General features: G+C 39.0%; 1 protein-coding gene across 1 annotated transcript in view; it reads right to left on the bottom strand.

Moving 5' to 3' along the window:
* Myrfl (myelin regulatory factor-like) overlaps window positions 1–15141 on the bottom strand; it is an 84572-nt gene that overhangs the window by 68181 nt on the left and 1250 nt on the right. Inside the window, exon 3 of the mRNA XM_013018644.1 lies at window positions 14250–14361. Coding sequence (XP_012874098.1) covers window positions 14250–14361 — 112 coding nt within the window. The remainder of the gene's footprint in view (window positions 1–14249; window positions 14362–15141) is intronic.

Raw genomic sequence — 15141 nt, 5'->3', positions numbered from 1 at the left:
TGTCGAAAAACAACTTTACAACTTTGGGGGGAGGAGGCGGGGGGGGGAGGGGATGGGTAGGGATGGGAAGGGGAAACAAAGGAGGAGGCAACGATGCTTGATAAGAAATGTATTCATTATCTTGCTCATGTAATTGTAACCCCTCTACACAGTATTTTCACAATTAAAAAAAAAGAAAGAAAATGAGAGAAAGATACATGCAGAGTCAGACTTTTTTGTTACACAAAATGCATAGTTGAACACAATCAGCATGAGATTAGGAAAGTGTGTTAATGTCCCTCTCTCCCAAATGCTTGGACACCCATGTAATTAATGAAGGATTCAGAAACAAAATGGTCCTGGCCTTGGGTGACTCTGATTTCAATATCCTTCTAAAAGAAGACACAGAGAGGCAAAGGCAAAGAAGCAGAGGCAGAGGCACATACATGCTGCCATAAACCAAGCAATCCCAAGGATTACAGGCAGCCACCTGGATGGACGGCTAGGATAGAGACACAGACATATTTTCCCTTACAGTCTCTAGAAGGAAATAATTCTGCTGACAACTTCATTATAAGCATCTGTTATTGAAAGACTCAACTTCTATTGCTTTTTGTTTTTTTGGGGGGTCCGGTCGTGGGCCTGAACTCTGGGCCTGGGTGCTCTCCCTCAGCTCTTCAGCTCAAGGCTAGCACTCTACCACTTGAGCCACAGTGCCACTTCCAGCTTTTTTCTTTTTGCTTATGTGGTGCTCATGCATGCAAGGGTCTCATGCATGCAAGGCAAGCACTCTACCACTGAGCCACCTTCCCAGCCCTTCTATTATTTTTAAACTATCTGGTTTGTGATATTTTCGCATGGCAACCTCAGGAAACTAACCTAATGAGGAACTGCAGAAGTTTACCTGCCTTCCTCCTCCTCTCACCTACTCACCCAGACAGTCTTTGAAAGTATCAGGATGCAAATTCTACTAAAGCATATTCTTGATAGGTTGCTATGAAAATAAAAATGTTACCCAAGACAAATAAGTGATTAACTTGTATTTTATGATGTAGGTAGGGATATTTGATGATGGTTTTTGCTAATATATCATTACAGATATAGCTGTATATTGCTAATATATTGATACAGATATGTCATTACTGATCTGGATAGCACTTTAACTAGATTCAAATAAAAATATTTGAAGGAAAAAGCCAAATGCTCCTGGCTATTAGTTTCTGGGAGTAGCAATTATTATAAATAACAAACTTATCTTTAAAACATATTTAACATCATCTTAATGCACTAACACATAGCGATATAGAATACTTGATTATGGTTTGCAGCCCACAGGAAAGTATTTTTAAAGCAGTAGGTTTAAATATGAATGTGTTCTCTATTTTTCTAGTACAGCAGGACTCTAAATTCTTTTTGTGGCTGAAAATCTGAGGAGATAATTACATCTATATTTCCTACCACTTCAGGCTACTTAGAACTGTAACAATGGGTATGTTTTCTGTCTATTTTCTTTTTAGGTACTTGTACATAGGTTTTATTAAGCATAAAGAAATAAGCCCTGTCTAAGTTTATTAGTCTTTTTTATTTATAATAGGAAAAAAGCATAATTTTTACTTCCTCTGCCAAAAAGAAAAGAAAGCAATTGAACATACTCAGAGGTAAGGAGATGATATTTTGAAGTTACCAAGGTTAGCAGATCTCTGTCTGACCAGTACAGAATTCATCCTAGAATGAAATTCATCCTTTGAGCATAGTGGTTTATACACAGAACTTCTTCAACAGGAACAACAGAAGGCCACATATTTTCAGATAGCTTTTGAGATTAAAAATAGAAAACCAACGACCAAAAAGGAACATAGAACAATAACCAATAGCTCTTTTGCCTTTTGAATGACTGGTAAACTAGCAGAACTTATCTCCTCACAGATTAAAACTCTTAACTTCTCAGTTAAAAAATGGTGAGAGAATGAGAGAAAGCTATCCAAAGAAAGTCCACTAGAAAGTGAACAAAAGCAAGCTGGGCACTGGTGGTTCGTGTCTATAGTCCTAGCTACCTAGGAGGCTGAGATCTGAGGATCATGGTTCAAAGCCAGCCTGGGCGGAAAGTCCGTGGGACTCTTATCTCCAATAAACCACTAGAAAACCAGAAGTGGCACTGTGGCTCAAGTGGTAGAGCACTAGCTTTGAGCTGAAGAGCTGAGGGATAGCAGCCAAGCCCAGAGCTCAAGCCCCATGACCGACAAAAAAAAAAGAAAAGAAAAAAAAAGAAAGTGGACAAAAGCAAGACCATTGCAGAGGAGCACTGAATCTTAGAGGAAGAGGTAATGGCAGTGGATGTTACCTGTTTTCAGCTTTCATGTGTGTGTGTGTGTGTGTGTGTGTGTGTGTGCGCACGCACGTACATGCACGCACACATACACACACACACAAACACACTGCCAGTACCGGGGACTTGAACTCAGGGCCTAGGTGCTGTCCTTTCACTCAAGTATGGTACTTTAGGCAATACATGGACTTTTGGCTTGGTAGTTAATCACAGACTTTCTTACCTGGGCTAGTTTGGTACTACAATCCTCAGATCTGGGCCTCTTGAGCAGCTAGGAGCATAAACCTGAGCCACCAACACCTGGCTATTTATAACTTTGATCCTGAAGGCTGGTCAAACTCTGAACACAGAGCTGCTAAAACTATAAGACAAACATACAGCTTTTCTGGCCTGAAGAACCAGAAAATAGAGTTTGAGATAAACATGGCTATTGAAAAGTGAAAGGCAAATTTTGGAGGTAAGGGGGAAAGTGCTGGAGAGGGGACACTAGCTTCTTTATATAACTGCCCAAGTTGCCTGCTGATCCCTGAGCTATCAATGTATATGGCAGGAACTGAAACTAGAAGCCAATTCCCAAGAGGTGGAGTTTACAGTTTGAGTCTAAGCAAAGCAATTGTCTGCTAAAGCAAAAGTATATTTACTCTACAAAGAAATACAAAAGGATCTCTGTGTTCAATCACAGCAGTATGTGCTTGTGATTTTCAAATGTTTTAAAACATTATATTTCCCTTACAGTTTACTCCCCTTCCCAAAATATATAACTACTTCTTTATTTCATTGTTTCATTGTTTTATCCCCTGCCATGTTTAATTCATTTAGAGACATTTAGCACTGCTTTCTGCAGAATTTGAAGAAAGAACAGCCTTCAAAATGAGGGGAATTGTTAAGCAAAGGCAATTGAAGAACTTGAAGAAAAATAGGATCAACCTGCACCTCAAAACTCCTTCCTACCCATGATCCTCCTGTCAATAATCTCAGCAGCATACAGTAGACTGTGCTGGGCCTCTGTGCTCCGAATCTATCTTACATCAAAGGGATTTCTGTAACACAGACAGATGATAGAGAGAGACAGACACCAGAAGTCACTTTTTGAATGGTCAACACAGTGTCTAGCTTCGAAAAGACACAGTTGTAGTAATCAAGAGATTCTTACTAGCTGACAAAAAGTATAATGATTTGCCTTCTAAACTCTACCTTCCTGGTCATATAACTTGCTTTTGTTTTGTGGAGGATAAATGGAGAAACACAGTTCTCTGGGGATGAGTACTTATGCAAACCTAAAGAGATTCCATCAGCTGGCTAAGATGACCTGTGCACGCACAACATCCATGTGCTGTCCACAAAGCAGCCAGTATTTCTTTCAGATGGCAACCTTGCTGTACATCCTGTACTGAGCTGACCAAGTGTCTACTATGTACATGCCTCTATGACACCATGCAAGACCCCCCGACAGAATTAAGAGCTTGTCATCCTCGTGGGATGACTCACAGTCCAATTCCCAGTTTTCTCAGTGGCTCCCTTCACTCAACACCAACTGCCCACTCCTCAAAGCTCCATTGCACTCCACAATGGGCTCCTCTCAGCACAGGCCCAGTCTGGAATCGATGCTCAATAGATACAAACAGCTTTTAAAGTTTTTCCAGCAACAACAAATATGCTGGGTATATACATTTATGTGTGCAGAAGGACTCTGATGAACACTCGGTCAGAAATGGTACCCTTCCCCATCCCTCTGTCCACTCCCTTGCCTATTCTTAATGTCTTTGTCCTACTGAATGACTTTAGACCATCTGCCCTTGTCTTTCTCTTCCCAGTGAAGTAGTAGGACAGGAGTGGAAAGCCAAGGGCAAAAGGAATGGCCCATCTCCAGGAGCAGGCAACAGGAAAATGCAGTCTGTTGAGAATTTAAAACAATATTGACTCCAATGAGGAGTCAATCTGCTTTCTCTTATTACCATGCATCACCAGTTCTGGAAAGATGTCTGGGTGTCCTGCCAGGGCAGATGGAACCCAACGCATTGTGACTTTGATCAGCTCTTAACAAGGGTCCATTTGTTTTGTTCACTCTTATACTTCATCTGTAACCAGAAAAAAATAGTTGCTGTGCAAGGTATTTTCTCTAGTTTTTCATGTACGTAGCGTGGTGTGTGTGTGTGTGTGTGTGTGTGTGTGTGTGTGTGTGTGTGTGTGTTCTCTAGTGCCTTAGAAGTTAGTGCCCTAGAAGTGAGTATGTGGAAGGCACTCAATAAATACTTGTTCAAGCATGGTTGGGGTTTTGTGTCCGCTATCCCAAGGTTGGTATAAAGGGCTCTGATCCTTGATAATTAGTAGCTAAAGAAGGCCATGAAAATTATTTTAGGACAGGACAGGAAAAAAAAAAAAAACCATGACAAGGAAGGCCTATCCCGTTCCCCACGTCTGTGGGCAGGGACCCCGCCTTTCCTACTGCCACTCTGCCGCACAGATCATATTTTTGTTTTTGAGAATCTTGCCTGAGCCAGGCACCATGTGAACCCTAGCACACATTGTCTCATCTAATCTCTACTCTCCCCATTATAAAGAGGTGCTTTTATTGTCCTTACTCCATAAACAATAAAACCAAGGTTGATGTTGGTTAAACAAGTCATTTGAGACCATTCATCGGAAAAGAAGTCCAGCTGAAGTCAGATGGTCTACCTCAAGAGTAAAAAAAATTAGAGTTTCTTAATCTGATTAATTATAGATAATTTCATTTCACATAGACGTTCTTAGGATAGAGAAATACAGGGTAATGTGTTAGCATAGTCTTCCACTTTAAGCTTTCTATTAGTACAGCATTTTGAACCCAAGGATAAAACATGTCAATGAATTCAAACATCAAGCTTGTCTCACAGAACTGCATGTACCTTGCTCCATTTACAGCAAAGGGACCATAGCCACTCCACTCTGGAAGAACTGAAATAGGCAGCTGGTAATCGACTCCTGACTCCTTTTCTATCTGGTACCATAAGCCAAATTCAAGATAAAACCCAGAATATTGGCTGCTTGAGTTCAACCATTAGAATAAGAGTTGATTCCTTCATGACAGAACCAGTCCCTAAGTCCTCCATTCTGTAAAGTCACCTATTTAAACATTCTCGCAGACCACTTCAGAGCACTCAGCCTAGCCCCTTATGCAGGGTCTCAACATTGTTCTAAAATTTACTATGATACAGAGCCCCACCAAACCCACCCACACAAAACAAACCATATACATTATACATGGGCTATCTAACAGCATTCCAGTCTGTTGTTGGTGATTTCACAAGATTATACTCTAATATTGTATGTGTGAGATTTTATTTTTTCTGTATGTGTTCCAATAAAACTTTATTCACAAAAACAGGCGATATGTGTGTGGTTTCTGAACATAACAAAATGATTGCCCACAATGCAATTCTCACAATGTATCTCCATCATGAAATGATGTATCATTAAGTAGCTAATAGAGGAGCTGAGAGATGGTGAGCAAGGAACTATGTGTCTGTGACATAATTCAGGTTTCTCAGGTTTTACTATGGCTGTGAATCCTACTGGAATTCTGATTCTGTATTTCTGGGCAGAGCCTGCAGAGCTACATTTTCCACCTCTCAGATGAGATCTGTACTTCTGCTCCCTGCTCTTTAGCCCCACTTTATGCTCAGTAAGGAAGTAGGTAAAGGCCTGGGCAATTGTTCAAAGAAAGAAAACTTAACTGAGGATTCACTAGTCTCTTTCTCAGAACCTTTCTTTCACACACACACACACACTTATTGTCCTTTTTCACTGCAATCTCAGGTTTTACACTGCTCCCTGAATCTCTAGCTTTCTCATTCCAAGCAGCACTCCACACCTGGACATTTCCCAGGATACCCCCACACACTCACCTGTGTTTCTAGTAGGTACCTGTCTGGCTAACCTAGGAAATCAGAGAGGACCTCATCCTGTTCCTCCTAGGCAATTAGCTGCCCCTGGATCTGTCACAGAAGGAAATATAGGGTTAAAGGCAATTTTCAGACACCTTCCCTTACTGATTTGACTAACCTCAGCTTGGTATACTAACTAGATTTTCACAGAAAGATTGGAAAGATCTAAGGATCAAATCTGAAAGCTCATATATGAATTCATGTCTCCTCAAAGGGGTGCATGTCTAAAGAAGTCTGAGAAACACAATACAAGATTTCTACTCTCCAGTTTCACATTAACACATCAAAGACTAACAGCTCTACAGTAAAGATGTTCATTTAATGTGGTTTAATCCAGTAAGTCAAAAGCTGACTTATAGATGGTGAAACTTTTATTATTTCTTCATTTCAGCATCTCATGGGACAAATTTTCTATGGGAATCTTTCTTAAAGGCCCAAAGTTCCCTTTAAAATACATTTACTATCTCAAGCCAGGTGTGAAGATGCTCGTCTATAATCTCAGCACTAGGGAAGCACAGGTAGGTGTGAAAATACTTGTCTATAATCCCAGCACTAGGGAAGCACAGGTGGGAGGATCAAGAAATAGAGGCTAGTGGACTACATAGTGAGACCCTGTCTCAAAAAAATAAAATCTGAAATCTGTCTAGGAGATTCAAACTGACTCAGCAATTTTATGATCTAGTGGTCCCTGTGGCCATTTATGAGAGTTCACATTAACATTTTTTTTTTGGTCGGTCATGGGGCTTGAACTCTGGACCTGGGCGCTGTCCCTCAGCTCTTCAGCTCAAGGCTAGCGCTCTACCACTTGAGCTACAGCACCACTTCCGGTTTTCTGGTGGTTTATTGGAGATAGGAGTCTCACGGTCTCTCCTGCCCGGGCTGGCTTTGAACCACAATCCTCAGATCTCAGCCTCCTGAGTAGCTAGGATTACAGGCATAAGCCACCAGCGCCCGGCCACATTAACATTTTTTAAAGGTATTACTCATAGTCAAGTTAGTAGTTGAGAGGTAACTCAAAGTTTGAAGTAAGTATAGGTAAGAGACTCAGCTCTGCTCCACCAGGGAAAACAAAAAACAAAACAGAACTTACATGCCAGGGTTATTGGAAGAAATGCATAAAGAACCTGGCACTTAGCAAATCTCAAAGCGTGGAGTATTTGTACAGATTGTACCAATGTAATGATCATTGAACCATAGCCCATTGTCCCTGCGGTCATGGACTGGACCTGTTTCTGCTTGTTCTTACTCAGATTTATTGTGCCACACTTAACTGCCTGCACCTGATCATTTTTTTTATCAAGTAATGACAGGTTATCTGATCATAGGACTTTAGTGAACGTGAACTCTAACAATCTTTACAAAACCCTGACTGAGATCTATTCTGAGTCACACCTTTCAACAGATAATTTGAGATACTTTTAAAATATATTTCCCAGACTTCACAATCATTTAAAGCATGCTCTAAAATATCAATTCATGTTTATGCTGCATGTAGAGGATATTCTATTCCCAGCTTTGCTAATTGTTGACTTATGGAGCACTAGTACACTGCTCTGTACCTCAGCTTCCTCCTCTGCAAAATATAGGTAATATCGTACCAATTTGCAGGGTTGTTAAGAGAAGGAAATATATAGCATCAAACGTGAAATCAAGTAGTGAATATGTAAAGTGTAAATAATACTGTCCAATGCTTAGGAAATGCTCAATGATAGAAACTTCCTTCTCTACCTCACTTATACCCTGCTCCTTCAACCTGGACCCAAACATAGACAATTCTATTGGACCAGTCAGGCTAGAATCTCACTCCTTTAACCTGGACCCAAACATAGACAATTCTATTAGACCAATCAGGCCAGAATTTTAGCAACTGGGAAGTCTATGGCTAGATATCTGTGGTCTTAGAAGAAAGATCATTATTAACGTGGACACAAAGACTCTGTGGCAGATTTCAGGCCTCTCAGATAAGAACATGACCCTTTGATTAAGACTTATTTACTTTTTCCACCACAATCAGATAGTCTTTCTGCTCAGTACAAACTGGTCTTAAGTAGAACTCAGAAAAAATAAGCTGTACCTTCTCTTAGAGTGAAGACTAAACATTAGGGGAAACATTAGACAAACTCTGGCAGAGGACTTTCAGGTAAAAGAAAATAAGAAAATATATTCATGCCCAGCCTTCCCACCTGAACCCATGCCAGCTGTTGGATGGTCAAGGAGTGTGAATGTAGGCAAAGAGGCAATTAGTGTCTGAGGTCAGCCTATGCTACGCTGATAGCAGAACAGCCACATCACAGTATGGGCTCAGACACTTGGTGACATACCATTTCTTTCTGTGTGTTTATGTATGTTTAACTTGCTTATAAAATGCTGAGAGGGGGCTGGGAAGGTGGTTCAGTGGTAGAGTGCATGCCTTGCATGCCAGAGGCCCTGGGTTCGTTTCCTCTGCACCACATAAGCAAAAAGAAAAAAGCCAGAAGTGGCACTGTGGCTCAAGTGGTAGAGCGCTAGCCTTGAGCTGAAGAGCTGAGGGACAGCACCCAGGCCCAGAGTTCAGGCCCCATGACCGGACCCAAACAAACAAACAAACAAACAAACCTTTAAAATGCTGAGACTCCTTTTTTCCCACAGAGCACTGGCAAGAATGTCAGTCAGGTATTAGACATATCTATGAATAGGTTTCCTCATAACTATTAAAATTCTGGCCTGGTTTCACTCTGTGTCTTGGCAAAAGCAGGGACATTATCAGGCATGCCAAAGTAGATTTAATAAGAGAATATTGATGATAATGACAGAGAAGGATCAGTGAACTTGAAGATAGATCAACCATTATGGAACAAAAGACAAAGAATTGAAAAAATTAAGAGTCTTAGAAACCTGTGTACAATATCAAAAGATCTAAAATGTTTGAATTGTTGGAGTCCTGAGAAGGAAAAAGAAAGACATTGGTACATAAAAATATACATGAAAATTATAGCTGAAAACTTTCAAGATATGGTTTTTAAAAGCATAAGTTTTTATAGTTTAAAAAGGTTCAGCAAATGCTGAGCACTAGTGGCTTACACCTATAATCCTAGGTACAAAAAGGGCATGGTTCAAAGCCAGGCTGGGAGGTAAGTGTGAGAGGCTTTTATCTCCAATTAACCAGAAAAGAGCCAGAAGTAGAAGTACAGCTTAAGTAGAGGCCATCCTTGAGCAGAAAAAGCTAAGAGCAAGTGGTGCCAGGCTCTGAGTTCAAGCACCAGTACTGGCACACACACACACACACACACACACACACACAATTTAGTAAATCTTAACCAATATAATCTGGGAATTGAACTCAGGGCTTGGGCTGCTGTCCTTGAGTTTCTTTTCCTCAAAGATAGCACTCTACCACTTGAGACACAGCACCACTTCAGGTCCAAATCAAAGAGAAAGAAAATATCTTCAAGTTGGAAGAAATATTATGTACAAGGAAAGAATAACAAATGCATATTTCATATCAAAAATCATGGAGAAGACAAGCTAGTGGTTTAATTTTTCTATTGCTGGAGTGCCTGAAGCTCTCCATTACCATACATACATACACACAAAGCCAAAGTATTAAAACAGACAGAGAGACTTTTATAGGATTGCATGCTTAAATGAACAAAAATTAGGAAGTAAGCTTTCATCTAAAACACTAGAAAACTAATCTTAAAACATGCAGAAGGAAGGCAATAATTAGCCTACATTAGAAGGAAACTAAGACCACACGAGCTGCTAAAGTGATCATGACTCACAGTGTCCTGAAATCAGGCAGGCTCTGAGTTCCCAGCCACATCATTCAGGTAGAGGAATCCTGCCAGGAGTGGGTCACCAAGGGTACAAACAGGAGAAGGAGTCTAGACCACAAATGGCACATAAAGAAGGACCTAGCCAAATACCAGTTCTAGCTACTCAGAAGGCTTGAAATCCAAGGATCATAGTTCAAATTCAGCCCAGGAAGACAAATCAAAGACTTATCTTCAATTAACCAGCAAATTGCTGGTGAACAAAAAAGCCAAGCAAGGGTATGAAGCTCTGGGCTAAAGCTAAAATTTACAGATCATTAAAAATTCCAACCAGCTGGGCACCAGTGGCTCATACTTGTAATCCTAGCTACTCATGGGGACTAAACAGAGGATTGCAGTTTGGAGCTAGCCTGGGCTGGAAAGTCTGTGAGACTATTATCTCCAATTAAGCACCCCCTAAGAAGCCAGAAGTGGAGCTGTGGACCCAAGTGGTAGAGCTCTAGCCTTCAGTAAGAAAAGTTCAGGGACAGCACCCAGGTTCTGAGTTCAAGCCTCAGGTTGTGTGTACACACACACACACACACACACACACACACACACACACACACACACCATCCAACCAATGAATTGGCCTCAGATGCATAAAAGTCATGGTAAAAAACTAAGAAATACTAAAAACAAAGCAACATGGTACCTCCTAAGGTGTCCAAAGGTCAACAACCATACTGTAAGAAACATTAAAATAGCAAAAGAAGAAAGCCCAAAGATCCTAAAAACATGATTTTAAGAATGAACAGCAATGGGCTGGGAAGGTGGCTCCGTGGTAGAGCGCTTGCCTTGCATGCATGAGGCCCTGGGTTCGATTTCCCAGCACCACATAAGCAAAAAGAAAAAAGCCAGAAGTGGTGCTGTGGCTCAAGTGGTAGAGCGTTAGCCTTGAGCTGAAGACCTGAGGGTGGGCCCAGAGTTCAGGCCCACCAGAGGACATACATTACAAAATGAATGGTGCTAGAAGCTAAAGTAGTAAGTACCTACACATAAAAAAGAAATGAATGAATTCAAAGAAGGTAAAATTATTTTTAAAAACACAGCTAGAAGAACTCTCTCTAACAGATGCAAACAAAAACTTATTGAAGTAAAGCAGACAACAAAATGAGGACATGAAAAAGTAATACAATAGATACATAATTCTGAAAAATAACCAAACTGAAATTCTGAAAATTAAATATTCAATAAGTCAAAGGAAAAAACTCAGTGGAAAGTCTTTTTAATAGAATAGACCAAATTGAAGACAGAGTATTAGAGCTAAAGGACAAGGTACCTTAGAATACTTGAAAAAAGACATTGGGCAGTGCGGGGAAGGACAGGCAGGAAATGTGGAAGGAACATACAAGTCCTCTGGGACAAACTGTTAAAAAACCAAATATATGAGGCCCTGAGTTCGATTCCTTGGCACTACATAAGCAGAAAAAAGCTGGAAGTGGTGCTGTGGCTCAAGTGGTAGGGTGCTAGCCTTGAGCTGAAGCGCTGAGTGACAGATCCAGAGTTCAGCCCCCACGACCGACCAAAGGAAAAAAAAAGGACCAAATATATGACAGATAAGAATAGACAAAGGAGAATGTTAGATGAAGGAGAAGAGGTTCAAGCTAAAAGGTCAATAAAATAATAGGAGAAAATGCTCCACATCTTGGAAAAAAGAAATATTTATCCAAGAACAGGAGGCTTTTATGACACCCAACAGAATATAACAGAAAAAAAAATCACTCAGGAAGCTGAAATCTGAGGATCATGGTTTGAAGCCAGCCTAGGGAGACAAATCCATAAGACAAATCCTCCAATTAATAGGCAAAAAGCCAGAAGTGGGACAGTGGCTCAAGTGGTAAAGTACTAGCTAGCCTTGAGCAAAAATTAAAAGCTAAGGATCAGGCCCTGAGCTCAAGCCTCAATACTGGCACACACACGTACAAAATGCACTCCAGGACACAACATAGCTAAAACATTAAGTATGCAGAATGAGCAAAGAATATTGAAAGCTGTAAGAGAGAAATACTAAAGTCACATATCATAGCATAAAATAGTAAGTTCATCATGACAGCAGATTTCTTACCAGAAACCTTGAATGCAAAGAGGTCATGGAATGGTATGTTTCAAGCACTGAAAGCAAGCAACTACCAAAGTAAATTAATCAACCCAACAAACTATCATTCAGAACTAAAAGATAAATAAATAAAAATCTTCCCTGGTAAACAAAAACAAAAGCAATTTTTTACTACTTCATCAGCACTATGTAAAATAGCAAGAAAAGGAAGATAAATATAACTATATTATTAGGGGAGAAAACAAATCTCACCAGATAAGCAGATGAGCAAATGAAAAATAGGAAAGAATTAAATACTATAAAAACAACAAATGGAAGGAATTACTACATACTTTTCGATAATAGCTGAAAATTATATGCATGCTTAACTATCACATTCTACCTCCTAAACATATATATGTATATATATAATGATCATATAATTTTTAAAAGAATGCTAATATATTTGATATGATAAAAATGGGCCATATTTAAAACATTTTTAAAACAGGAGATTGAAAGGGTAACAATTAGTATGGAATTACCTATGTGGATCCATTTATTCCCTGATGATATAAAGTAAACATGATTCTAGCAGGTAATGGCAAAAAAAAAGTAACAGTTCACTATTTGATACCTATAAGAAACACATCTTACTAACAAAAGTAAACACTGACCTAGGATGAAAAGTTGGAAAGGGTTATATTCAGCAAATAGACTGCCAGAACAGTAATCCACCTTATAAATATGGAAGATTTCAAATCAAAAATCAGTCAGAAGAGACAAAGAAGGTCATTTCATATAAAAAAAAACCCAAAACCATCAAAAAGAAATAACAATTGCTATGATCTATATGTCAAATGTCAGGGCATATAACTTCATTAAATACTACTGTACTTAAAAGCACAGATAGTCTACAACATAATGATTGTAGAAGACTTCAGTACTCAATAAAGAAACCTTACAATTGAGTAATACAATAGACCAAAGATATCTGCAAAGTGTTTCATCAAGCAGCTATATAATATACATGTGCCCCATACAACTTTTTCCAAAATAGATTATATTTTAGGATACTAAGCAAGTCTTAGGAAATAAAAGAAAATTGATAAATTCCTATAGTCTATCTGACTGCATGGAATATAACTAGAACTCAACAGCAAAAGAAACTATAGAATATAACCAAACACATAAAAACTAAAACTAAACAATATTGTATTGAATTACTAGTGGGTCACTGAAGAAATAAGACCAAAAATTAATAAAACTAGAGATGAAAATAGGAATATTGTAAGTACCAAGAAAATCCAGATGACCATGAAGAAATACTTTCAAACCTATATTCAAATACAAATTTAATAGAAAAAGACATATTTATAGATATATTTGAACTACCAAAATTGAATCATGAAAATATAAACCACTTAAATAGATCTATAATAAGAAAATATGTTGAAACAACAGTAGAAATCTCCCAACAAAGAAAAGCCCAGGACATAATGGATTCACTGTCAAATCCTACCAGATATTTAAGGAACTAACACCAACGCTCCTCAATTTTTTCCATGAAATAAAAAGCGAATGACCACTCACCGAAAAACCAGACAAAGACACAAAGAAAAAGAATGATACACCAATACCTTTAATCAGAAGCTGAGATCATCCTCAGTCAAAAATACAAAGCTCTATTCTCCAAAAATAAAGTGTAAAGGGTTAGAGCATGGCTCAAATAGTATAGCACCTGCCTAGCATTCATGAAGGTCTGAATTCAAGTCCCAGTACTCCCAAAGAAGGAAGGAAGGAGCTAATGATGTCAAGAAAAAAAGACTCACTACAAATCCTACAGACAACAACACTTAAGTAAATAGAAAGAACTTTATGCCAGTGAACTGGACAACCTATATGAAATAAATTCATTTAAAAACACAAATATCCTAAGCCCATAGCCATCAATAGATAACCTAAATACCCTCATGTCTATAAAAAGATATTAGATTTGTTCCAAGAATGGGGGGTGAGGAGAACAGGAGGAATAACCCACAAAGAAAATTTCAGATTCAAGTGGCCTCACTAATGAAATCTGCCAGATATTTTTGGGAGAAATAGTACCAATTCTATTCAGGTTCTTTATGAAAATAGAAGAGGAGAGAATACTTCCCAACTGATTTATGTTACATGTTCTTATTACTTACAAGGCTCCCAAATCAAAGTCATTGCCTAAGAACTCTTCCAGCAGACTGGTATCCAGAGCTGTGTTCTCCAGAGTGTCATTAGCTCCCTGAGCTGCAAAAGAAAATTGAAGATCTTGAGAACCATGATGATTTTAGAATTGCTGCTAACATTTTTGACAAGCTTATATCCAAGAACTGTGAGGCAATTAAATAACTCAGTGCATTTATAGAAAATGTAGTTTTTCTTCTATGTACCTATGTCTTTCAGAAATCTTAGATGTCACCTTCCTCTATCAAACCTTCCTGACTGTCCAAGGCTGATTCAAGTACCCCTTTTTATGCTGTGTGTGTGTGTGTGTGTGTGTGTGTGTGTGTGTGTGTGTGTGTGTGTGATCTTCATAGCAAGGACTATGTCTTTCTCAATTTTTTCCAGAAGGATTCATGGCATGAACTATAAGCAATAATCATTTATTGGGTAAATAGGTGGGTAGATAAGTGGATGGATGGATGGATGAATAATATATTGCTGGTATGTTCACTGGTTTTCTTAACAAAATGTTTAATATTTTTCTTCATGTATTTGTTAGAGTTCCTAAAATGTAATAGTCTGCCATTCTCTTGAGACAATATAACTTGTACATTTTTTAAGAATATAAAACTGAATGTAACAATATACATCATAAAGAACACAAAGGCAGTCAGAAGTCCTTTATTGGACATGTGAGGCCCTAAGCTCAAATCCTAGTACCATAAAAAAAAAAGCCATCTTTATTTGCAGATAAAATGACTATACCTGGGCTGGGAAGGTGGCTCAGTTGTAGAGTGCTTGCTTTGCATGCATGAGGCCCTGGGTTCCATTCCTCAGCACCACATAAGCAGAAAAAGCCGGAAGTGGAGCTGTGGCTCAAGTGGT

The sequence above is a fragment of the Dipodomys ordii genome, unplaced genomic scaffold (assembly GCF_000151885.1).
Source record: "Dipodomys ordii isolate 6190 unplaced genomic scaffold, Dord_2.0 Scaffold3, whole genome shotgun sequence".
In the NCBI taxonomy this organism is placed as follows: domain Eukaryota; kingdom Metazoa; phylum Chordata; class Mammalia; order Rodentia; family Heteromyidae; genus Dipodomys; species Dipodomys ordii.
The sequence above is the reverse complement of the archived record's forward strand: the minus strand, read 5'-3'. Positions and strand labels throughout refer to the sequence as shown.